General features: G+C 43.7%; 4 protein-coding genes across 15 annotated transcripts in view; 1 reads left to right on the forward strand and 3 right to left on the reverse strand.

Moving 5' to 3' along the window:
• The window catches only part of LOC6507708 (band 7 protein CG42540), a 36,990-nt gene extending 29,504 nt beyond the window's left edge, over positions 1–7,486 (reverse strand). For 6 of the 7 annotated variants that reach the window (XM_014909936.3, XM_014909931.3, XM_014909932.3 and 3 more), the window contains exon 1: positions 5,067–5,880. In XM_014909936.3, the coding sequence (XP_014765422.1) occupies positions 5,067–5,117 (51 nt within the window). In that variant the 5' untranslated portion in view covers positions 5,118–5,880. Of the gene's footprint in view, positions 1–5,066; positions 5,881–7,372 lie in introns of those variants that run through there. The other variant, XM_014909930.3, reaches the window with a different exon arrangement.
• Positions 7,487–8,332: 846 nt separating this feature from the next.
• LOC6507707 (beta-1,3-galactosyltransferase 5) lies at positions 8,333–17,849 on the reverse strand. 3 transcript variants are annotated; one of them, XM_044715155.1, is made up of 3 exons: positions 17,716–17,849; positions 9,657–10,607; positions 8,333–9,600 (listed from the first exon to the last, which is right to left on the reverse strand). In XM_044715155.1, exons 2-3 carry the CDS (start codon positions 10,524–10,526, stop codon positions 9,136–9,138), a joined length of 1,335 nt encoding a protein of 444 aa, XP_044571090.1. In that variant the 5' UTR covers positions 10,527–10,607; positions 17,716–17,849; the 3' UTR covers positions 8,333–9,135. The 3 variants fall into 3 exon arrangements, with proteins under 3 accessions (XP_044571090.1, XP_014765415.1, XP_001956182.1); XM_014909929.3 differs by lacking the exon at positions 17,716–17,849 and adding an exon at positions 17,209–17,348; XM_001956146.4 differs by lacking the exon at positions 17,716–17,849 and adding an exon at positions 10,832–11,081.
• Positions 17,337–24,899, reverse strand: LOC6507706 (nose resistant to fluoxetine protein 6). 4 transcript variants are annotated; one of them, XM_032454342.2, is made up of 7 exons: positions 24,600–24,899; positions 21,726–22,336; positions 20,058–20,907; positions 19,637–20,002; positions 19,031–19,574; positions 18,041–18,669; positions 17,337–17,974 (listed from the first exon to the last, which is right to left on the reverse strand). In XM_032454342.2, the coding sequence occupies exons 2-6, from the start codon at positions 22,135–22,137 to the stop codon at positions 18,538–18,540; spliced, it is 2,304 nt and encodes a 767-aa protein (XP_032310233.1). In that variant the 5' UTR covers positions 22,138–22,336; positions 24,600–24,899; the 3' UTR covers positions 17,337–17,974; positions 18,041–18,537. The 4 variants fall into 4 exon arrangements, with proteins under 4 accessions (XP_032310233.1, XP_014765414.1, XP_044571088.1 ...); XM_014909928.3 differs by having other exon boundaries at positions 18,051–18,669; positions 24,448–24,899; XM_044715153.1 differs by having other exon boundaries at positions 17,337–17,993; positions 18,051–18,669; positions 24,448–24,899.
• LOC26514938 lies at positions 24,897–25,399 on the forward strand (the record flags this gene model as incomplete). Its single annotated transcript, XM_032454887.2, has 2 exons — positions 24,897–25,027; positions 25,060–25,399. Coding segments are annotated over 2 exons (471 nt in total), but the record flags the coding sequence as incomplete, so codon positions are not given.
• Positions 25,400–25,533: the final 134 nt, after the last annotated feature.

Genomic DNA, 25,533 nt, shown 5'->3' on the forward strand with positions numbered 1-25,533 from the left:
TATCGGTGGTAGAGAGAGGAAAATTATATTTGTAAATAAAAGTATATCTAAAGGATACCATTTCATTCCACTTTAGTAACTCTTTATATTTAAATAATCATAATAACAAATAATATAAATAACTTTACTCTTAACACTTTAAAGAATAAAAACCAAACCCATACATATTTTGTAACCAATTTGCTAGAAATACTTCCTATAACCTAATTTATTTTCTAAAAATATCCTGCTGTGCATATCCTGTGGCATTTTTATATATTTTTTTTTTTACAATTTTAATTGTCTGTACGATTCCCTCTGTGGTGGTTTTTCACAAAAATGAACTAGATAAATTGGGTTTCTGCAAACATGCCCTTCCGGCCCCCCACTCCCCGTTTCACTTTTGTTGAAGTGCCAACAAAGGCATTTTCTTTATGCCATGCGGTTTTTCCAGCTTCATTTTTTCCCATTTTTGCGATGGCCCGCTAGCCACTTTGAGTGGTTCCAGCTGCACAGGCCAGCCGGAGCATCAGCTCGAAGCTAGGAGCATGGAGCATGGAGCAGATGCTGCCCAGCGAGCCGTGATATATTCCCCGGAATATATGTATCTGTATTGTGTGCAGCCAACGGAGTGTATCCCTTTGGGGATGGGCAGAGGATTGAGTAAAATGGATTATGCTCGGCTCGCTCGTCGACATTTATTAATGAATTTTACAGGATTAGCGTGGTAATAAACGCATTTGATCCGCCGGTTAGTGGGCTGCTCGTCGGATTAGCTGGGGAAATTTTTTGTGTGAGTGGCTCTGAATGCACTCGAATCAAAAAGAAAGGAAAATGGGATTATTTTCATGGGAATGAAGAATAGAGCTAGCAAAGAGCAAACAATGGCAATGAACTAAATTCGAGCTAAATAAATATTAAATTTCATTTATCTCAATAAACTGCAGTCCGTGCTGCTATCCCATGGCTTGTGCTCTGGCCGAGATGAAGTTTATAATTTATTTTAGCAAATAATAGTGTGATTGATGGCCAAAATAAAATCAGAAAAAGATTTAAAATGAAATCTCGGTAAACAAATGATATTCCCGGGTGGAGAAGGCCGTTGGCAAAATCTGCTCAGTCAGAAATTCATGACAAAAAACGAACAAGTGGAAAATGAGGAAAACCCAAAGTCATTTGGACAATGCAGAGAAAATGTGAAAAGCTGATGTTTGGCGGCTGAGCACGTCACGTATTCGACATGTAAAATGCGCAATTCAATTTTGATCTAAACACGCATTATGCAGCATATTACGCATACGCCATGTGCTCCCCTGAATCCCTGAAACAGAAGCAATTTAATAGCATGCCATGGCTTCTATGCGGACTCGCCTGCTACTCGCTCCCCTTTTATCCGGGGGGCTGGCATATTAACGGCCTTTGCATATTGAAAATGTTTTGCCTGCAAAATGTGACAAACTTTCAACGATGTCGTTGCCATGTGAGTTGCTCGATCTGCCTGCCTGGCTGTCTGCCAGATATTTGCCATGGGCCATGGGCAGGAGCGGATGTGGATGTGAATGTGGATGTGAAAGACCGTACAGTGACTGAGTCCGTGAGTATTCTGTGTGCACAGTCTCCGGATAACGGACACACTCTAAACTCTGAAGTGGCTTTTGAACAGGTGCTCGTGTGTGTATGCAGGTGGGCAAATGCCGGAGCGACAGGTTTGGGCTTCAATTAAAATGTAGCCGAAATTGCTTTTTGTTTGCAAATAAACAAAACCTGAATAGAATACAGAATGGCGCTTTCCCTGAATGCGGATAAATATGAGTAAACAAAAACTGTTTAAATTTCAATGCACTTTCGCTTAAAGCCTCATAGCATCACCATAAAAAGATGGAATTTATGTGCAATTTGCAATACTGAAAATATGTGGAAGCATGAAATGGAAAGCAAATGAATATTCATAATTATGCCATTGTTTTTTTACCAGAACAAGCCAATTAAAAATTGTTGAAAGAGATGAAAGGAATAAAAACCGCATAGAATCAATTAAAATGCAATCGAGAAAGCATTCGAACTAATGTGTCTCCCTGAAACTTATACAACTGACTGAAATGGTAACCGAAAATTGAGGTTCATTCCTCAAAGTTTCCAAGGCTTGTGTGCAATTTGCATACATCTTGTGGTAAGCCCTGGCAACCCAAATGAGCTTCCAAAGTTTCGATAAGAAGTTGTCAGCACATTTCACCTTTTGGGGCCCGGGTCTGCCAGTTCTTGTACATGTGCCAGAGAAACTTTTACCCTCCTGATGCCTTGATTTCGTTTCCGCAAATTGTCGATCCCGCGGCTCAGATTTAATTAAATGCAATTGAGCCGCAAAGGACGAAAGCGGATGAGTTTCATTGTCCGGCTCGAATTGAATTTTTTATTCGCTGCCGTTGGTTGAGCCTCTGGTTGGTGGCATTTTTCATTTTGTTTGACTTTCCAGTGTGAATTTAAACATTTCCATTTACTTGTCCGATGGTGGCCCTTCGTCCTTTCCGCCCTTCGTTGGCCCTCCTCCCAGCTGCCACCCTTTGGGCCACTGCTGCCTGCTACTTTGTCATGCAAATTAACGGTTATTTTGTAGCGACAACGGGACCGCGACGAGGACAACGCATCAACCGCAGCTGTAAGTCGCGCACAAAAAGAGGACCTCGCAGGATACCCACACGCACACGCACTCTTACACGGAGAGAAATTTTAGAGTCAGCTATACATAACTGGCTTTCTTATTAGTTTTATTCTTTAAAGGGGAAGTATTCATTCTATCAGAAATAACCTAACATTGTCTACCATTCGGACTACAAGGACTATAGCCCGACTTCCTTAAACAATCATCACATTTGTAGAGCGGAATATTTTTCGGTGGTGTAACCTGAATTTATGAGGGTGTAGGTCGACCATAAATAAGCCATTGGCGGGATTAGTGCCAGCGAAAGTTGATGGCCTGTACTTTGCCATATACATGTATATTGAATAATTAATTTTTATTGATCGCGATTGCGTTCGCCCACAAGCCCACATCCGAATAGTGGCTTTCGAGGGGCGGGCTGGCGGCTGTTGTTTATTAGTTTTCTGAGGCTTTGTCTGGGCCCCGTTTGTGGGACATAAAAGGCTTAGAAGGGCTCGGGCGCCATTGTTCCCAATGTGCCGCATAATTATCTACACACTGTTGATACACTCTGGCCATACGAGTATCCTACACGAGTACATATATGGTGCACTGTTTACCCAATTGTATCGCGCTAATAAAGTTAATGTGCTCGCTAAACTGTTGGCCATGACTCGCATTTGGCCGAGATGACCCAAACCCAACCCAACCCAGCGCCGGTTGAGCTTGAGCGAGAAGTGCGCTAATTGCCTTTCAAGTTGTTGACTGAGCCATCCGCAGGGTATTTGGCTTGGTGTGGGCTTGGTCTTGCCTCCGGCTCTCCGGAATCGCGTGCATTGCCCCAACGTCCTGGCCGGAACAGCTAAGTGGTGTAATGGGAAACTTTCGAGGGGTGTCCCAGGTTCGTTTGTGAGCCAAAGTTTGGGGCACGGCCAGTTAAAAACTTAATCGATTTGGGCACTTGTTTAAAAGTGTAGGCTAACTACTTATACTAAAATGCAGGCTTCTAGCTTAGTGAGTTCTCTAAAATTTATAGCTATAATGGTAACTTAAAATCATAATCCCTATCTGTCTATAAAAACGTAATATATTTTACTCTATAATACGTGTATTGTCTGTTGTTTGCTTTTGTGTAGAAGCTTCTCTGAGAGTATGCTTGTAGGTTAAGCACTTTTATGAGCCAGGACTCTAAATATTTAAACTGCAGATGATATAAAACTATCCTCAGCTCATCAGGCACTCACATCAGATTGGGAATCTCATAAAAGCCAGGTCCAATCTGTCCTGATGTGGTCGTCGACCCAGGTGACACTTAAGCCAAAGCCATAGTTAAGCCAACGGCAAGTCAAATATTTGCGGAGAGCTCGGAGACAAAGAATCCGAATCTGGATCGCCATCTCTATCTGGGCTAATGCCTGGCTGAGCGGCCTTAGGAGGCCCTGGTCCGCCCTCCCCCTGGGAAGCTTTAAGCCAAACATTCGCCGTAAAACAAATGCGAAATGCCAAGAAGCCTCGGCTCCGGCTAAGTGCAGTGTGTAACTGCAGCACTCAACACAGACGGCTGCAAACTGATTAAATATCCGGGCCGCAAACGGCGGAACGGAAACGAAACGAAAGGAACTGAATCCACGGCTCAGCTGTACACTCAGTGTAATGCGAATTCATGTAGGGAAATGTAATTTGAACGCCAAAACAAACAGCAGGCTGCGTGGGGTGGAGGATGGGGAGACCGGTTTGAAAGGCGGCCGGGAATCGCTGGCAGGATGCTGGGCAGGTGCCTGGGCCTAAAAAACAAAAGCCGCCGTTGGATATTTGCTGTGCCAGTGCAGCAGAAACACCAGAAGGCCCAGAAACACCATCAGCAGCACCGGCAACTGTGGGGGCACAAAACAAAGCCTCGGTAAACAGCCGAGCAATGTGATTAAAAAATAAAGGAACAAGGCACAACAATGGGAAATGGAGCACATTGCCAGGACCTACACGAAGGGAAATGTCTAAAGTATGGACTTTTAAACAGTAAGAAAAATCAGATAAAAATCTATTACACTTTATATATTTTTGTAAAGAAAATTTTAACAAAAGATAGGAGTTTATAGGACTCATCCTTCTAAATAGAAGGGCTGTAAATATTAATGAGTGTTAAGAGAATCATGTCAAAAGTTTCATATTTATAATACTAGCATCTCAGAGTCTATTATAAAATTTAAATAAAAAATATAAGAAAAAGTTTTCTACATCTTTGAATTTCATAATACAAAATACCACACTACGAAATTATTTTGTTTTTTATTATAAACCTCTTATTGAGTTCTTTAATATAGAGACAGAAATATGAATCATTTGGTATGATCATTTTCCTAAATAATCAATATAGTGAATATAAATTAATTGTAATTATTTTTTTTCTCTGTATTTTATAGTTTAAAGCTTTGGTGTTGGGCGGACTCACCTCGTAGCGTGTGTCGATTTCGGGCAACTTCTCCAGGAACTCCTCAACCATCTTTCGTTGCACGTGCGCCGAACAGAGCAATCACACACATACACCCTCGTCCTCACGCACCCACACACACACACGCAAGCAGGCAGTCACACACACTCGCAGGAGTCAAGCAGACACAGATACAAATACTAATAAGAATCCGAATAGGTCGACACGCACCAAATTAAAGTTTCTCCTCATCAATTATGGACAACTACTAATTGCTTCTGATAGATTTAATTATTTTTTTGGTTTTGTGTTTTTGTGAAAAAAGTTAAAGCTGAAACACCTGTTGTGTTTTTTATTCTTTTTCTATTATTTAAGATTAGTTTTAGTTTCTTTGGGGAAATTCGTAGGTTGCTGTCCTCTTGTATGTGGTATCTGAATCCTCTGTTTGGTTTTTTGTGGTTCTCTTAACTAAACTAAGTTTTTTGCACTTTCCGTTGTTGTCTTTTGTGATTGTCTTGCCCCTTGAGGAGGGGTTGGGGCAGTGGAAGGGGGAGTCCTGGTCACTTGGCACTTGTTTTGGGCGCTATTTTTAGCCCCGACACACACTGGCACACTCACTGGCACACACACTTGGGAAGCGCAGAGGCAGACTAGGCGAAGATACAAAGATACAATTATGGGAAGGCGAGCGAAAAGGAAGCTGAAGCGAGTGAGTCCTGGCCAGGCCAAACTCCTGGATCCTCGTGTGTGTGCGAGAGACCAACCAACCAACAAACGCTGCCCGTTCACTGCCGTTCAGCACTAACAACAAACTGCAGAAAAACAAAACATTTATAGCCAGGCCAGGAAGGCACGAGCCCGACGAGTCCTCCGCAACTCGACTCGATTCGACTCGACTCAAATCGCCGAGACCCGAGGCCCGAGATGCTGTTCTAAAAACTGGCCAACAGCGCCACAGTGGAATCGACAGCTGCCGAGCCGCAGCACCACTTCATCATATCGCTGCCAAGATGCCGATGCTGGCCGATAATAAAAAAAAAAAGTTCTGCCTGCTTTTAGGCGCCGGCGCGAGGCAGCTGAAAGGGGCAGCTGAAAGCGAGGACTTGATACTCCTCGGGGCCACCGACTCTCCCCGTACTCTGGTGTCCTGTGTGTATCAGGAAGAACGACTGACTCCCCCTCGCAACTTGACACACATCCTTCGAACGGTGCGAGAGCTTGCGATCCAAAATGTAGGGACAAACAGCATCCACCTGGATCGCATTCGAGTGGAGCGGCGAGTGGCAAGCGCCGAGTGGAGTTGCCGTTGCATGTTGCATGTTAGGTTGTTCACAGTGCTCGGCTTTGTTTTGCCTGCACTTGTAAATAATTTGCAGCTAACGAAGGCGGCACCACTCAAAGAAGTCTCCTTCGCTCTGAAGGGTCCTCCTCTGTCCCGCCATGGCAGCGCTGCTCCTCCGTTGGCTGTTCCTGCCACCGCCTCGATATCCTGCCAAATGGAACGTGTCGGGAGCGTGTGTCTGAGGCAAGCAGTTATCATTAATCTCAGGCCCCCGCCATTGATTTCTGTCAGCAGGTCGTGTTTTCGTAGCAATTACCACCCCAGCGGGAAAATAAATACAGACCCCCAAATTTCACGCCTGGGACGGAAAGCAATAATGACCCACTAATACGGATCGGAGAGGTCCTGGTACGGGTTGTTGTTCGAAAATTATTGTTTGTACATCCGTAATCGACTTATTGGGGGATATCTTAGGGTATTCTAAGGAACCAATCGTATTCTGAAGGTCTTGGTTTAGACCATAACTTAAAAGTGGTGGTAAATATTCTTTTAATTTTCCAATTAAATGTGGAGTCTTTGCAAAGAATAATATTACTAAAGGTATGAACAAAAGGATTATTTTTAAAATATTCACTTAAATAATGCAAGGAACTCTAAGAAACTTGAAGCCCTAAGAAAAATATGTTCTTAGGATAAATTGTTTTATTATCTCTATGGTTTAGCTATGATCAACCTACAAAAGCTATGAGGATTATAATTTTTTTTTAAATATTTGCTTAAATAATGCAAGGAACTCTTAGGAAGCTGAAGCTCTAAGAAAAATATGTTCTTTCTAGAGATGATTTTATTATTTCTTCGGACATCTCATTTTATTTTATTTGTATTTTTAAAATACTATTTTATCTATCAGCATAGAGAGCTAAAATAATATGAATATAAATATTTTAGCCCCCTATGCTGATTACCCTCTATTGAGCAATCATTGTCAATTAATCCTTTCAATGGCTTCCCCATTGACACAGTTTCTGTGGGTCGAGACACTTACCGAGCCCACTGCCGCCATAGATGACTGCTGGTACTTGTCCTGTCGGTCCGTAACGCTTAATATTTAATGAGAAAATTGAACTGCGACCGTACCCGCTGGCCGGCCGAGAAACACTGAACGCTGAAAGGAGCTCGGCTAATCAGAGTAGCGAAATGTCCGACGGGGTGATGCAACAATTGGCTTCCCGCACACACGTCATCGAGGGTCCTTGCGGGTCCGCCGCCTTTGACCCTTTCCCTGTCACCTCCTTGGCGCCCCACAATGTCAAAGTCAATCGGCGGGCGTGGGAATAAAAACAATTAATTGTCACTGGCCCGCCACTCGATTCGGTTACTGCTAATTCTCCCGCAGCCCCAAAAATAGCTTTCCACTTCAAAAAACCGAATTGTGCGCAATTTGTACGTGGCGTTTTAAATTCGAGTGCACGGTGGCAATTTTAAGGTCCTTGAACGCAGCTGTCGAAATGGGTTTTTGGTTCCACATGCACATTGAATTATTTACACGGCATACAGGTGATTTGCCAGAGGTGCGGGACAGGTATTGTTCTGGTCAAGTGCAAATATGACAACGAGGCACGTACGTATTGAAAGCTTTAAATTATTCACAAAAGTTTTCCCGTTGCCATCCCAGTTTTGAATTTGGCGCCACAGAGGAAGCAGTGCAAGCAGTTTACCTTAGAGATGGCACTTTTCATAGTGATAATAGTAATTGGCGCCACCTAGCGGCAGTGAAACTATTGAAAGCATTTTATTTCCGTTTGTTATTTGTATTTTGAAATGATTTTTCATATAATTTCTGACAAACTTGAACATTTAATTAATTTCATTACACATTTATAAATTTCATTTGTTACAATTTCCGTTCGTTCATCGTTCAGCGCTTAGCATTACCATTTTCATTTGCCTTTTTGATATTTCATGTTAACATTCCTGGCTTTATACTGTTCCCACTTATGTCATATATTTTTTGTTTTTAATTTATTTTAAATGTATCCGTATAAATGTATGAATATGCAATTTTAGATTTAAATTTATAGATTGGCTTTGTTCTCCACGGGGAATTACGAGAATAAAAAAGGAGTAATGGATAGCTAAAAAATACAAGTTTTCTATTGGACACACAATACAAAAAAATTACAAATTACAAATTTAAGCATCCATCGTATAACTTTGCCGTAAAACAGCATTCTTTTTTTTGTCCCTACGTATGTATATTTTTTGTTAATATCTACCCTCTCGGTTCGTCCGTTGTCATGCGGGTGTTCCTATATCGAATTCAATATTTGGTTTGGTTATTTCCAGTATACTCGAGTTCAGCTTCCCTTCATTCTACTTAACTTTCTATTTCTCTAGGTTGGATTTATTTCTCATTAAGATCTCTTTAAGTACTTCTGTAGATGTCTTATGCTATTAGAGTTGTGCTTAAGGTTAGGACGCTTGAGTGGGTGTATTCTGTGTTTCTGTTTCTGTTTGTGTTTGTGTTCTTGGTGAGCGACTCGCATTTGATGTACATATCCTTATAGTCCTTAGGTTAAGGTTAGTTACCGTTCATATGATACGAATGATTGTAGGCAGGTGGTTGGTGGTTCCCTTGACTCGCAATGTTCCTTCTGTTCTCATGTTCATGTTCAAAAATGCTACCTAAGATTAATCAGTTACGGATTACATTACGGATAGCTACAAAGTAGAACCTAAGCTTAACGAAACCCTAAAACTGAACAGCCAAATAAACTAAACGTATCTCAGATGTGGTCGCCAGTCAAACTAGCTGATGCCCCGGCTCGTCTGCGACCTCGAAGTATTAGCACTGTTTCCCAATGCGGAAGCTAAGGATGCGGATGCGGATGCGGATGCAGATGTGGATGCAGAGGATGGAGTGGTCAGGGTAAAGTTGCTATCCACCGTCATCTGCCAGATGGCTAGGCTCTCGTCCGGCCGGATGCCGTCAGTGGTGAAGAGGAATGCCGGCTTCTCCAGCTCAGTCTCCCCCTTGAGCAGCTGGCGCACACCGTACTGCTCCAGGTAGTGGGTCAGCTTGGTGATCTTCGTGCCAGTGGCCTCGGTGAGGATGCCGGTGATGAGGACGTCGTCCACCCAGAAGTAGTTGGCCTTCTGGGCCGCCCCGAACAGCCGGCGCACCACCTCCGGCGAGTAGACAATGGCCAGGCCGGGGCAGTAGGGCGGATAGAAGCGGTGGGGGTACTCCTTGTAGGTCACCCTCCACTTGGACTGTGGAAAGACAAAGATTTAGTCACTGACTGGACAAGCATGGCCATTATACTCACGCGATATGTACGCTTGACCCTGGACTTCTTCACGGGCCGGCAGAGCAGGAGATCCGGCTGATGGAGGAGGGCGTGCTCCGGGAGTTCAGGATCCGTAAAGTACTTGACCAGCTGGGGCGTGTTGATGTACACGTCGTCGTCCACCTTCACCATCAGCTGGGCCTGGGGGCAGTTTTCGGTGAACCACTTGAGCGCCATCACATGCTTGTAGGTCATGTTCCGGTAGGCGTCGTCGAAGTTGCCCTGCACGAGGTCTCCGTGCAGGCTGTTCTCCCGCTCCACCAGGTGCTGCCAGTTCTCGGCCCCGTCTCCCACGCCGCCCAGCAGGAAGATCACCCGCAGGGGCGTCCGCTCGATGTAGCTGCGCTCCGCCCACGTGTGCCGGATGACGCGTCGCTTCTCGAAGTTTGGGATCGCCGAGTGGACCAGCACCAGGACCTGGACTCTCGGCTCGCACGGCTCCTGGTCAATGGTGTAGACGAAGTTGGACAGATCCATCAGCTGCATGCTGCTCTGGGGGGGCGTTGGCGTTTGCGAGGCCAGTGGCGGGGGCGTCACCGGCCGCTCGAATGTGTTGCTAACTATGCTATCGTTAAAGCTAAAGTGGGTGCGACTAGGCTGGGTTATTTGGTTTGGATTGCTCCCGATCGCGATCCCGGTTCCACTGCCACTCCTGAGTCCTCTTCTCGCCGGCGGCGGTGGCGGTGGCGGTGGCGGAGAAGTGCCACCTCTACTGCCACCTCCGCCGAGGGCAGCTGCCTCGGCTATCATCTCCGACTCGAGCATCGCCGGCTGCTGCCAGCTGACCAGCCAGATGACCAGGCACATTTTGATGCAGATGACCAGCAGGCACAGCGATCGCTTGTCCATTCTAGCGGCTTTCTATTTCCGGGCACCTCAGACGGAAGCGTTTCCTGCGTCCCGCGGCCATTTATTTCTGGATCCAAGTGTCTGAAACGGAAAAGAGCAGGGAAGAGTTATAGAAGTCTAATATGAAGGTAGAGAGTCTCCCTCCCGACAGCTACAAATTGCAGGCATTTGCCACTCCAGGGATAATAAATTTTGCATTAGAATAATTATAGAAGTGGATGTCAACAGGTCGGGGGCTTGACTATCGGATGAGTTGCCCCTTCCCCCTCCACTGACGTCACGTAATCGATGCCGCCAATACACACCTGACATGGTTCCCTCAACCTTTCACCGAAAACCGTGGTAGCTGTGGTAGCTTCCGAGTGGCCCGAAAACTGAACTGAAAGGGTTGCCCGCGAAAGACAGCCACTGGAAGCGGCGACAGATAAGCCCAAATGATTGATTTGTGGCCGATTATGCCGATATCGCGGTTGGGACGATCGGGTGATAAGAGAGTACCTGGAATTCGGGCCAGGAATTTAGGAACTTGTGACAGTTGACTCCGTGACGTCGTGCGATAAGTAACTCGTGCCATATTATTTATAGGAAAGTTAAAGCCATTAAGTGGTTGCCCAAGAGTCGGTGTTGACTTTTCTAATTCCTAATTGTCGGCCAATCGATGGCAAGTTAGGAATCTCCAGATAGTAGTTCTTAAGGGGTCTTTTCATAAAGAGGAGGGTAACAAAGTATCATAAAGTGTTTAGAGAAGGCTTTGGGGAGTCTTTTAAGTATTAGACATATAGATTGCAATCTATGGCTTATAATTGCTGGCCATAATGATAATTTTTATTGGCAGATCAGATAGGGGGTTCTAGTGAATGGAGGGTAGGGGTTTTTAATCATTTATTGTTAAGGCAATAAGGCCAAGACTGCCTTAGGAAATTCAGTCACCATTTCAGACACAATGCAATGCCATTTTCTGATACGGGCAGCCCACATAATTGTCTTCCAAAAAGGCCTCCGATTGTCGCCAAAAGTAGAGAAGAGCGACTGCAGTCCCTACTAATGATGGCAGCATGAGACTTCAGCCCGATAAGATACCGCCTCAAGAGCAGCAGTGATAAGATTAGACGCCCATTGGCCTCACCATCTAGTCTACTAGTTAGTAACTAAATAATCCATAAAACGTCAATATTCTTCTCGAAATATAACCCGCGAGTATGACGAAAAAGTAAATAGAAACTTTGTTTTCGGCCACCAGAGTGGGTTGTGGCAGCTCGAGCCAGTTTAATATTTAATTGCAGCGACGGAGAGCGTCGCAGAGCCGGGAACGGAGCCGGAACACGAGGCCGGAACGGCGTCAGAGGCGGCCAGCCAGCACGAAACGCTATAAAATTTTTATATTCATGTAAATTTTTATTCCCCGCCACAGTAAAGTGAATAGCGGCAGACAGTCCGGGCTAATGTAAAAGAGGTGTACTGTAGAGGAGGACTGCAGCTCCGCCAGGCACGCAATCGTCCTTTCCCAGGACGAAGCAAGCGCCCAGAGATCGCAGAGCTTTGATAGAGGTCTCCAGTTATGCAAAAACTAATTACAACTGAGCCTCTGACCTTTGGCCCCTGCAAGACAGACTTCAGGCCGAGTTGCCTGCCAGCCAACTTTCTTGTTTTTTCGCCAAGGCCAGTTTCGAATGCAAAAATAAGTTTTGCTGCAAAAGGGGGTTCTTTGTCCTTGCAAGTCCTGCATACCAAGGGCTCTGGCTCTACCCTGACCCCACTGGCCTTTAATTTGGTGGCCTAATTACTAATTGAGATAATTGAGATTCATTGTAATTAATTGATTTCAGGGCGACCAGGCCGGTTCATGGCATCAGTTGACCTGCACCTTCAACCAGAATAGTTTCAGTTCCAATTGGCCTTCTGAAAATATGTCAAATTTTAGTTATTCTCAGACAATTACTCTCCCGAAGCTTACTTAAAGTTTGTTATTTTCTCCAGACACTTCTCCAGACAAGCACTTCGCCCCTGAAACTCGACAAAAAAATAGGCCTAGACCGCCTAGACTTTATTGGCGCTGTATATGAACTTCAGGGCCCAGACAGGGGCGGCTTGCCAGTTCTGGCATTTCGCAGTCGATAAAATGCCAACGGCAATGCCTAGAAACTTTTTCAAGTCGAAGGTTGCATTTTATCGTGGTCTAAACGGGCTAAAAAAAAAAATAAAATCAGAGCAGAAACACCAGATATATCTATATATTATATAGAGAGGTGCAATATATATCGAGGCTCTGATTAGTTGGGGGCAGGGAGGCATTGTTTTCATTGAACGGCGGCAGGTTGGCATGGCGAGCACTTGGCTGCTGGCCAAAAACACTTTCCACTTGCTGCCCGCCTGCCAGCTTGTCTCCCACTTGATACACTGAACAAGTGCCGGCGAAAGGCAACTTTCACGTGCTATTAGATGACTCTATACTGCGATCTATTCCGGCTGGAATCTCATCTAAAAACAAAACATAAACAATGAAATTCCAGCAAGAATTAAACAAAATGATGCACAGCAGTTGCCTACTTTTGAAATAAAACACATGTTTCGCGAAAATAAATATTTATGAGAGGCCTCTGGAACTGGAACGCGTAGCTGGGCAGGTGATTAGACGAGGCAGGTGATTGCCAAGAGAGCTATTAGGAACACTCCATGGCAAGAAGTTAGGCAACTACCCATGATAGTCTTGCAATCGAAAGTGTGGAAATGAGTTGCAATTTTCAGCAAAACAGCTCTAAGCTTCAGATGACTGGTCCAAGACTAATCTTATTGGAAGGTAATGCTTTTCAGAACCGGTTCTTGACTTTATAATTGCATCTCAAACGCTATTACATTTTTTATTCAAGAAATTAGTGTATTTCCTTTTGAAAACTAAGCTTAAAGTCTGACTCATGGGCTTATCAGAGTCTCACTTTGAGTTCTAAAGCAATCAGTAGTTCGAACGAATTAGTAGAAGGGAGAGTCCAGTTTATAATTTAATTTGTTCTGATAGTGATTATAATAATACAATACTCATACATCATATTCGTATAAATAATGTGAATATAATTATACTTTCATTTAATCTTAATATTAAACAAAAAAGGAAAGCCAATTTCCGGAGAAGCTTGCAGTTAAGTGGCAGTTTCCCGTGAAATAAATGAGTCCGAACCTTCTATCATAAAAAACACCAAAGTTGAGTCCCTTCCGATCTTTCAGTTATATGTCAGCTATACGATAAAGTCTACCGAAATTCGAAGACTATCCAGACTATCTATTCCTTATAGGATCGGAGACATACCCTTGCAAGAGTATAAAAATAAACCAAGACTTCTTTTGATAGTTTGCTCTTGAAGATTCTCAAGCAATTACAGATCAGCGCCAGCCTATTGTTTGAGAACAAAACGGAAAGAAGTTGCCACAAATTGAGGCACAACTGCAGCCAGCTGGAGGCCGTATGTGTGTCACTATAATGGCGTGGCAGCTCAAGGAGTCGGAGTGCGTTGCATTTGCCACTTCATCCTGTGGCATCTTGTCGGCGCCGCCAAATGGGAGTCAAGAGCTCAACTTTTAAACAAATGTCTCTCACATGCTGATGGCCATGTTTCAGTGTTTTGGGCACATATGTAATAGCTCTTTGTATCCTATCTATGTGGGAGTCCTTCTCTAAACATGTCACAGAGAAAAACACTTGGAGAAATATCTTTAAGAAGTTCTTGGCTCGAAAAACAAATATAATATGATCAAGATCTTGCTGGTTATTATCTTTAAAAAGTGATCTCTTCTGACGCAGTTTCTTCCTTAAAAGAAAACATTTAAAATTCTAACAGTGTTCTTTTAACTGAAACTCCAGGAAACCCAGCCAGCCCTGTCCCAGATGTCGAAAATGTGAGTCAGCGGAGCTCAAAGGAGTCGCTTCGAAGGGAAACCCAGAGGACGGCGGGCGGAGAAACCCGGACGAGTCTTCTGTTGCCAACATGCCGCAATTACAGCCCTGCGGTCTGTGGGTGGGTCTTGCCGGGAAACTTTTTCCATTTCCATTTGCATTTATGTGGCACTTGCACTGCGTGTGTTGCAAGTTGCAGGGGCAAGCTAAATAACGATGCCAGACAGATATTTGAGAGGGTGATGGAGTGGGGGCGCCTCCAATCGCCATATGAGGCAACAGGGCAGGGCAGCGGATGCAGCATGCCTCCGCCTGTGTCTTTATCCGCCTCCTTGGCTGTTGTTGCCACACACTAGCAGTATCTTGGGCGTTGGCCTACACTAAGAGGAATCAAGGGGACTTTTGAGGTGGTATGGGAGTGACTTTATAAAGATTTTTATACTTAAGGCTTGAGATATTACGATTACTATTACTAGCTACACTTTAGAAATAGAAAGTGTCTCTAGAATCTCACTATTATTAGTTTGTAAGCCACAACTCCTCTCAGTGTCCAGGGCACAAGCCATAATTAACTCCGGGCCGGAAGGAGTTCCTGTTTCCAGAGCCAAGAGGCGCAAAGAACATTACTCATAACCCAAGGAAGCAAGGAGGGACTTACAGACTGAGTGACAAACCAGCGGGCCCGGCAAATTGCCAATTAAAAAGCGAGCCAGGGGCGAGGGGGTGGCTCGCAGCGACAAATGCAAAATACAAGAACAGGACACACCCAGGTGAATGAAAGGGCTCCTTTATGGAGGTCTTTATAGCCGTCGTCGTCGGGGTTGGTCGCTCTCTCGCACGCTAAATAATTTATGAATACATTTTCCTCGGCTGCGTATGAAAATTTAATTACGCGCCTTTTGTTTACAGTTCTACAGGCCAGTGGCCAGTGGCCAGCAGTCCAATGGCCAGTCAGTTTATAGCCTGGTGGGGCATCCAAACGGGTTCCAGGCACGCACTCCCCCCCCCCGAAGGCGAGGGAGAGGTGCGAGTTGAAAGCCAGCAATCACAGCTGTAACTTCTTAATTGCTTCGAGAATGTTTAAAATTGTGTAAAAATACAAATAAATAAAAATTAAAATAAATATTAAATATATTACAATAAAAATTCCGATAAGAGCTTCTGAATAATATGCAATCTGAACAACAAAAAATAAAAAGACAGAGTCTCTCCAGAATACAAATTGTAAAGAAATATGTATATTCCGTGAGTCATGGAACTTTATGAAAAAAAAAGATACAATTGGAAATTGGCGAGATATGTAGATACTTTGTTTTTTACTTTTGCATATTGGGTTTCGAGAGCCATTTCTTGTTTCCCATACATATGCTGGCATATGCAAATTTTTTATGATATTAAATTAGTTGGAATTTGGAACTTTATGGTTTGCATTTCATAAATACACTCGGAGAAAATCCAAGAAGGACTTTACTTGTTGCGAATCTTGATTTAAGCTTTAAATTATTTAATATAAGTGTGAAAAATTATTCTAAACTTTAGTTTTTGCTTAAAAATTACGTTTTTAGCTGCCCAAAATTTGTTCCAATTTTGATCTTAATATTCCAATTAAGAGAACAGTTCATTTGCGTCATAATTGACGTAAAAATGAATAAAAATAAAGATTACATTGCTGGGCTCCACCTAAGACCATAAAAATAATTAAATTAAAAATTTGCTGAAAATTTCCACCATAAAGAGCCATAAAGTGCAGATTCTTTAGAGCCAAGAGGTGGCACCTTTAAGGTGATTCGATCTGAAGCCCAAGCGAGGCGAGTTGACCGCTTACGGGAGTAAAAGAGAAAGCAAAGAGCTTCGGGGGCTGACGTCGGCGGGAGTAGCGGGGTCTGTGGGGTCAGTGGCCGCCCCAATAAAGGTGGCACGACGGTTATCAGCAGTGGACGACGAGAGGGGGAGGGGGGATAAGCCAAAAGGTGGCAAGCAAAAGAGAAGCAATTAGTTGCGACAGCAAGTGGTATCTGCCAGATACAGGGTATCTGTATCTGGATGTCTGGCGTTGAAAGTGAAGGCGTGTGAGAGCTTCGCGCGGAAGCTGCTGCTGAGAGAAGTTGATAAAAAAAAGAAGAGCTTTGGGGGCGAGCATGTGACTTAAAACTAAAGCTGTACATAGGCAGAGAGTTGTTATTAATTTTTAGGGAAATTTGAGGTTGAGGGCTTTCCCCCTGCTTGTAAATATTTTTATTTAATTCCCGCACTCCAGAGCCCCCGCCCCTAAGTGTTTACTTTTCCATAAAACTCGAAGAGTGGGCTCCACTGTGAGCCACATGGACACACGCCAGCAATCTTGAGCACCAGGTGGCGGCAGTGGGCGGGGTGGTGGTGGTACAGTGGAGCCAGCCGGCCTCCACTGTGCAAAAAAGAAGTGCAAAAAGGAGGCGAAAAGGAGCAGACAGCATGCGTGCCACTGTGCCTGAACTTGTTCAAGGTCAGTCCATGTGACGCCTGTGAGACATGCAAAAAAAAAAAAAACAGAAAAAAATAAAAAGAAAATAAAGAAGAGCACTCAACAACAGCTATCCCAGTTCCTTAACTTTGCGACAAGAAGAGAGGCCAAAGGCGATGAAGAGAGAGAGACAGAGAGAGGGAGAGCCGGAAGATTAAAAGAGAGCGAGAGTGGGAGTGGGCCGTTCAATGATGCTTGTTATCGCTGATAAGAAACGAAAAAGGGAAGCGCGAAGAAAGTGATAGGATAGGAGTGTCCTGGCTGGCTTAAGTCTCTTTTTGTCCCTTTCCACTCACCTTCAGCTCTGCTTCCTTCGGTTGGCACATCAATTTCGGACTGGAGACCGATTTTTCGTTTATCTCCCCGGCTTGCACCCACACACTGCCACCCAAATTCCGAATTCCACCACCGTGTGTGAGATAAATTTAAATATATACAGCTGGGAATTTATTCGACCTTCGGTGCGTTTCTTTTTTTTTTTTTAATTAATTGCAAAAAACAAAGCACTTGCACACGCACACACCTTCGCCAGAGGTGTGCAAACCGAAGTTGGAGAGAGGCGATAATTTAATGCACACGCGCGCATTTCATTTTGGCATCAATATTTCCATTGGCAGCTTTAATTTTATTCATTTTTAACACAATTTCCAGCCGAGGGTGTTGTAGGGTGTAGCACGCACACTCACACACTCGCGCAATTAGGAATGCACAAGATGAAGATGGGGGAAGAAGAAGAGGCCAAAGGATGCTGGGCCTTGGAATGTTTGCACTGCTTGCCAGCGAATTAATCCTTTTAGTTTCACCTTTTTAATTCTTAAAAAGTGCCTGTCGTTGGCGCGGTTTGGCTTAGGCCTTCGCGAATATATTCTTGTGGTTTTCGAAAAATCCAACGAAAACAAAAAAACAACCCGCCGCTAGCAAAGCAGCCACCCGCGCGCGAAGAAAAAAAACAACAACAATTCCACAACAACAACTTGGGTTAGTGTGGCCATTCGCAGCATTGACAGTGTGGCCATGCGGAGGTTACCTGATTTTCGCCAATGCATTAGTCTCACTCGTGTTCTGAATTAACATGAAGATTCTTAAATTAATTTTATCTTGTTTAAGTTATTCGTGTTTTCTATTTACAAAGGAATACCATAATTGTAGCCTGAGAGAAACATACAATCAAGCGGCGAAGCTGGCATTTCGTACACACTTTTCTTTGGTCACTCTAAAGGGGGAGCCCACGACTTATCACGATATATCGATAAGAATTTCAAATTTAAACATTATGGCGGTTATTTTTGAAATAATAAATACTCGAAATTTTAGTGAAAGAAAATAAAAAGCTTGCTATCAAATTAAATTTTTTCAATAATCCTTTATTTTATCATTGCTTTTTTGTATTTAATAGATTATATATAATACGTATGTCAGAGTGGATTCTACTGCTAAAGGGTTAGCTTAGTATGTAAGGTGGCCACCGATATACAACATATTTAGGTAGTATGTGAAATATTGACTAAGACAAGACTAAGCCTAGTGCTTTGATTATGATGAGTTGTTGTACATGAAAGCGATCACAATTGTCAGATGGAGGCGTGTGCGTTGACCTTAAGGATCTAACTTAGGGCTAGCATCTTTTAGGCACTTTTCGGTTTGCTGTTGCTCCTCAGCAGCCGACTGGACAGGTTGCAGAAGGGTAGTTCGAAGGCTAGGGAAAATAGGATGGAGGCCAGGTATACGATGACTGCGAAGCCGCAGGTGACAACGCACTGTAAAGAAAGGATAAAGAAATAGTTAATATTTAATAAAAATATTATCAAAACTTTACAAAAAATTTAAGAAATAACTGCTTTGAGTTTTCAGCTTAAAGTAATTAATTTGGAACGTAATAAAAGGAAAAGTAAGCTTCAATAATTATGATTATGTCTTGAGTTTAATTCAGTATGGCTTACAAATAATTGAAATAATGAGCTCTCTTTATGAGACCCAGAAATGATTGCATCATCTAACATTACTAATTAAATGAAAGGTAATATGCAACTTTTATTGAGTGTTAAGTCGTAAATGCGCTTATTACTATTTTAAATTAAATGTTAAAAATGAAAATGTATAATTTAATTTCCAACTTACCAGCATAAAAGGATCTGCGTGTGTGCTGGCGTTCGTCAGGCTGTAGAACAAGACAATGACCAGTGGGTTGAGGAGGTAAATGGCGTAGGAGAGTCTACTGACATGCTGGAAGCCCTTGGCTTCCAGGAGGCGTGACCACCACACCCCCCGCCCCCTGGCACTGCCGGCAATCATCCAGCAAACGCTCAGGGAGAAGAAAAAGCGCCCGAAGACAAACAGGCTGATGGACATGAAGTATCCCAAATCCCGCTTCACCGTCGAGTAAATGCAGGCGAAGAAGACGAACAATGCCAGGTGCCAGCAGCAGCGCTCCTTGGGCTCACTCAGATCCACCTGGATCTTGTTTTTCAGCAGGGTCCAGGCTGTGGCTGCTCCCAGGATATAGGGCAGGACTCGGACGAAGGGAGACGTGTAGATCTCGGTGCCGGTGGCAAAGGCGGCATCGAAAGACAGCTGGAACTTTATACTGATGCCGATACTGTAGGACCAGGCAATGGTGGCCATGAAGAGAGAGGCCACAATGGACTTGGCTACCTTGGGATACCTTTGAAGAATATATAATAAATTAATATTTATTTTTTAATATAATTTTTTCTTTAAACTCACTTGACGTATAGGAAGAGTAGGGCATTGGCCAGGATAAAGAACTGCATTTCGCAGGCCAGCGACCAGCTCCAGTTGGCACACATATCCCGGTGGTCGAAAAGGTTTTGGATGAAGAGCAGATTCCGCCACCAGTGCCTGGAGCACATTTCATCGAACCGCTCGTTGATGTGGTAGACGGAAACGTCTCCAATATAGGCATAGACCAGGTCCACAGTGGCCATCACCACCAGATACAGAGGTCCCAAGCGAAGGTATCGGTGGAAGAGCAGCTTGCCAAAGAGCTTAAGATTCTGGCCAAGACCATTGCGACGCACTGCCTCTATTTGCTGGGAGTTTCGGAGGAAGTTGTAAGTTTGCAAGAAGCCGCTGAAAATATGCCACTTTTTATGATTTATTTTTAAATAAAAAAAACTCCAAATACCTGATTGTGAAAAAGACATCCACTAGCAGAGGGGCTGAGGAAACGTACTGGAAAAAAGCTTGCTCGGCGTAAGAAATTAGCACCGTTTTGTTATGAACTGTGAAGTACATGAACCAGACCACGTGGAAGACCATGATCCAGATGGCGCACACTGAACGCAGGCCGTTCATCAGCGGAATTTCGTTGGGACTATTTTCGCGAACGGAAAATATTTTGGCCCAGTTGGCGGGAACATCCCAGCAGGGTACAAATTTTTGGAACTTCTCCCACTGTAGCATGGAGTGGAGGGCGCGCCACAGCTCGGATTCGGCGGGTGCCAGGCCTGGATCGGGCTCATCTGCCAGGGGGGCCAGCTTCTTGGCCGCCGTCAGCTGCTGGGCGCAGAGCATCAGGGCACCCGTGGCCAGGAGACAGGCCACCACCAGCCGGAAGCTGGCTCTCTCGAAGAAGGCCTCCTTCAGTTGAAGATCCTTCATGTAGACCACTTCCGGGCGAATGTCAAAGATCTCGTTTTCGGCGAACATACCGGCAGAGACATAGTTCTGGGCAAGGCTCTTCACCTCCTCCGAACTGCAGGAGCTGGGCAGGCACAGGCCGATGTGGATGATCTGCTCGGACATCAGCTTGATTTCCACCTGCCAGGGTGAGCTGTGGCGCAGGTATATGACCCGATAGTCCATGTCAAAAGGTGCTTGTTGTGTGATAATCCCATAGTGCATAACTCGATCGAAGTTCTTCGAGAGGGTTATTCCGACGGGACGTTGAACCCCTCGGCAGGCCTCCCTGCTGCCCAGCCAGTAGTTCTGGCCGTACACGAATCCGGAGGGCTTCGTACCGGAGGCGTCCAGAACTGCGGGGAAACACAAAGCGAACTTTCATTTTAGGAAATTTCAATTGCTTGCATGAGGTTTGATGTGTAAAGCTATTAAGTGTTTGTTTGTTAGCTGGTCCCATGTGACGAGCGCCGGTTTAAATAGTGCCAGAATAATTTAGAATCAAGCAAATTTACGCAAGCGTTGCACTTGACTAATCTTAAATGCCAACCGATAGTAAGCGAGGGAGTCTATTAATCTTTTCATTTAAATTCGCTTGTGAATCATACTTTGTGAGAATTTTTATGGTATTCTGTTATGAAGTGCATTACAAAGTACAAGTGCACTATAGATTCTATTGATGTAACAGTTCAAACGTTGTTAAAATGGTTTAATTAAAAAATCAATAGGGGTTTTAGTTCTCAGAGACAGTTCTCATAAGATTTTATGTCCTAAAGATGCTATTGATATAGCAATAAACATTGGCTTTAATATAAGATAGACCTATAAGACCTATATCTTATACAATAAATAATATACAATTATAACTATCTACGACTTTTAGGGCCAACTTTCATACATAAACTTGTTTAAATCATTATCCAAACTATAGATTCTATTGATGTAACAATGTAAACGTTGTTAAAATGGTTTAATTAAAAAATCAATAAGGGTTTTAGTTCTCAGAGTATATCCTAAAGATGCTTTTGATATAGCACTAAACATTGGCTTTAATATAAGATTGACCTATAAGACCTATATCTTATATAATAAGTAGTATAAAATTATAGCTATCTACCACTTTTGAGGCCAACTTTCATACATAAAACTTGTTTAAATCATTATCCAAACTTACCCTTCATGGCCCATGGCTGCTTGCCGAGTATGCCACGCTGCACTTGCCGCAGCTGCGCGTGACACTTCTGGCTAACGCTGCTCTCATTGGCCACTTTGGTTAGCCCAAATATGACCGAGGTGCGCGTTAAGTGCTTCTCATGGGGCGAGCTAACAATCGCTGAGCTGGTGTCTGCCTCCAAAACTGCTGGCTCTTCATCCGACAGCGATTGCGATTGCGATGCATTGAGCTGATTCGGATAGTGCTGCTGGTGCTGTTGGTGCTGGTGCTGGTGCCAGGTCTGCGAGGTGGTCTTATTGCTGGCGCCCTTGGCCAAAACTCCAAAATCCACGGTGAGGCCGAGCAGCATCAGCAGTATCAGTGCCAGTACCAGTACCGGACTCCAAGGCAACGGGGTGCGCCTGATCTCCATGCTGCTGCCGTACTTAGTTGCCTTGGCTTATTTACTATTTTGTTGTTAGTACACGGTGGGTATTGTGCGCGTTATTTGGACCGCGCGCTTGTTTGGCTATCTCAAATGGCTTGTTTGATTGCCGTTTTGCCGAAGGTCGCCGCACCACGATTCACTCTTCAGGCCACGCCTCCTCCCGTCACGCCTGCTCGTCTCTGGCCTGCGATCGAAATTGGTTAATGTTTGCCAATTGATTGGGAGAAACTTTCGTTGGCCATCGTTAGTCCCGAAAGCACGTTTTCAAAAGCATTTGAGTGATTTCCCACTGACACACATTGCACACACACGCACTCTCTACCCCCCTCTATCGCCATCTGTTGTTGGCTTTTATGATTGCATTAGAATATTACGCATACGCAGTGTTGGCGCAGCGCTAAGGCGGTTGAATAATCTTCATTTGCGGTTAAGCGATTTTTATTACAACAAATTAAAGAGCAATAATTACAAAAAAAAAAAAGTTTTTTTTTATCATGAATTGCATATTTCTTTGGGATTTTTTTGAAAAAATATTTTGAAATATTTTGACACTTTATGTTAAATAATAATAGTCTGTCATATATATATTTTTTTTATTGACCCACTTTTAAAAATAATAATTTAAGCTTATCATATTTTTTAAAAATTTATACTTTAATAATTACTTTTTAATCTGCCTTTAAGCTACTTTATCTTAACTTTCTTGTAATATTTTTTTACAGTGCATAAAAGAAAACAAATAAAGGAGACTCAGCCACGGACGACACCACCACTCCCCCCTACTCCGCTTCTCACCTATCGATTTCGCTAGAATATTACGCATACGCCGCGTAAGTCCATCACCGGTTGCCGCAAAGAGGAGAGATGCCGAAAGGCGAACCAACAAAGTTATGCAATAATTAACATATAACACATGCGTTAATAATTTTGCATTTAATTGTGTTTTGATGGTGTGGCTTCAGCCACCAAAACAAACGGCGCAGGGGAGTAAAAGTTTTTGAAACGCAGCAAAAAGATAAACAAACCGAGAGACTCAACCCAATTCCGATGGGAGTGCGAGGCAGCCGGAGACTAAGGTTCAATTGATTGCCAGCGGCCGCGTTGCCGGGCGACGCGTTTGAGTCTTTCAGTTTCGATTTGAGTTGTTTTTTTCGGCTTTTTTTTTTTGTGGCGCCCTCGAGTGAAGTCTGCGCAGGTGTAAAGCCGACAGAGACGCCAGCTGAGGCAGAGTCAGTTCAGTCCAGTTCAGTTCCATTGATTTCGACCGGACAACCGCTGACCACACACAATCGGTGGCTTGTTGTCGTTGTTGTTTGTGTGAGCTGGCGCTGGCTGCTGCCATGCTGCCCTGCTGCTGACGCCTTTCGTTTTCGCTTTGAGATACACTCATACAGATAAAATCACTCATACGTAATAATTCGCAGCTTATTGTTTATTATGACCAAAGGCCCGCGTAATCCAAATTAACGAACAAAAACGCGGCCATAGAATTAGGTGTTGCATTGTGGCAGATTCAATTAGCGGATAGTACTGTTAGATAGGCTAGTGGCCAGTTCTGATATATCTAATGGGGTGATAGTGGCAAGATGGGAGGTTTTTGAGGTTCAATCTTTTTTAATAAAAAGGTTTCTTTTAAGAAATTAGACTTTAAAATATTTCATATATTTTTTATAGTTTAATTTAAATTTAGAGATTTAAAAAATAGTTCAATTACAACAATAAATTTCATCTTTTTGTTATGACATTTTTATGTCACCTCTTTATAGCATTTTTTAAGGCCAATAAAAAATAAAATAACGCCACAGTTAGCTCTGCAATTAGTGTTACACAGAACGTTGAAACCCTAATTGGGAACACGCTTTTTTTCTCACTGTGCACGGCTAGCGTTTTTTGCTCGTTTTCTCGCTTTCCTAAGCAATCTTTTTGTTGGTTTTGCATAATTTAGAGGCTTGGAGGCTGCTTCTTTTGTGGCAAGCGCAGCCCGAGACGCCCATCGATGGATATGGACTTTGTCTATTGGGGGAATTTCGAAATATGTTTGATCTGCATTTACATAACACCCGTACAGATACAGATACAGATACTGATACAGAGATACAGATACGAATTCCAAATATCAAATTGGTGTGCGAAGAGTGTGGGGGAGAGAGTGAGGGAGAGATTGCGATGCGGATCCACCAACTCGCAGATGGTGGCTCGGTTATGGGATGCTGCTCCCAGGGTAGGGGTGCCTCTTATAAGAATCCAATTAACAAGTCTTATTTGCCCAGAGCACAGAACACTCAAGACACTTACTTAGATTTACGATTTTTAACTGATATTCTGTTATTTGTGCCGTGGACTCAACTGAACTGGCTGAGCGCTTTTATTTTGCGTTTACTGGCTTTATTTTCACTTTTTCCTACACATTCCGCTTGTAGTTAAGATAACTTTTATTGAGACATTACCGAGATGAGATCCGCGTGTCTCTGATTTTTCTTTCAATTTTTTGTTATTTTGTTATTTTTTAACCTGGACGTTAAACTTGGACTTGGACCGACTTTCGTTTTCGTTTCTTTCTTCAGCTGGCTGATAAAACGCACTGCACAACAGATTAGCTGGCTGCTGACTACTTGCCTGCTTCTTTCTCTTTCGTGGCTTCTTTTAAGCCTGGCCCTGCAACTGGCTGGTTGGCGACTTTTTCTGCTTTTTCTGTTGTGCTGTGTTGACGTTAACCGAATTTCGTTTTCATTTTTGCTTAAAATTTTTGTGATGAGGGCCGAGGCAACTACAGCGGCGACGACGACGACGACGGCGACGCGTGCAACGTTTTGGAAACAACTGTGCGCCGCTGCATTTTGGCTCAAAGTTTTATAAACTTGGTCGCTGGTCGCTGGTCAGTAGTGAGTCTACGAGCAGAGCGGTCAGCAGAGCCATCCGCAGCAGCCGCAGCAACAGCCGAGAGATAAATCAACAATTGGAATTTCAGTCTCAAGATCAACAAAAGGCGAGAGACTCTCGACTCCCTACGCGCCCGACTATCCGAGACCGAGTTCGAATCCGAGTCCGAGTCCGAGTCCGAATCCCCCGAGTTTATGGCTCCAGTCCGCAATTGTCAGTGGACGCTTTTGCCTCCAATGCGACTTCGGCTCTTAGCTTGTTCATTGCACGCACATTTTCTCGCTCTTTCTCTGGCTCTTTCTGGCCATCTCTTGTTTTGGCCTGGTCAGACCCTTCAATCACTCACAAGCCCCCAACAAACCGATGACTTGTGGGGAATATTTGGCATACCGAAATTATGGTCTTATATCTTGACAGTTTATATTTTCTTTTAATGGCCAGGTAACCTCTTTCCTTATAAAAGTTACAATTAATTACATCAGCCTAGGGTCTGTAGGCTAA

Source organism: Drosophila ananassae, chromosome 2R (genome assembly GCF_017639315.1).
Source record: "Drosophila ananassae strain 14024-0371.13 chromosome 2R, ASM1763931v2, whole genome shotgun sequence".
Classification (NCBI taxonomy): Eukaryota; Metazoa; Arthropoda; class Insecta; order Diptera; family Drosophilidae; genus Drosophila; species Drosophila ananassae.

Coding starts and splice junctions, on each gene's coding strand:
- LOC6507707 (XM_044715155.1), bottom strand. CDS start 10,526: ATGGACAAGCGATCGCTGTGCCTGCTGGTCATCTGCATCAAAATGTGC. Junction 9,601..9,656: donor GGGTCAAGCGTACATATCGC/GTGAGTATAATG, acceptor GTCTTTCCACAG/TCCAAGTGGAGGGTGACCTA.
- LOC6507706 (XM_032454342.2), bottom strand. CDS start 22,137: ATGGAGATCAGGCGCACCCCGTTGCCTTGGAGTCCGGTACTGGTACTG. Junction 20,003..20,057: donor GATGTCTTTTTCACAATCAG/GTATTTGGAGTT, acceptor GCATATTTTCAG/CGGCTTCTTGCAAACTTACA. Junction 19,575..19,636: donor CTACTCTTCCTATACGTCAA/GTGAGTTTAAAG, acceptor TATTCTTCAAAG/GTATCCCAAGGTAGCCAAGT.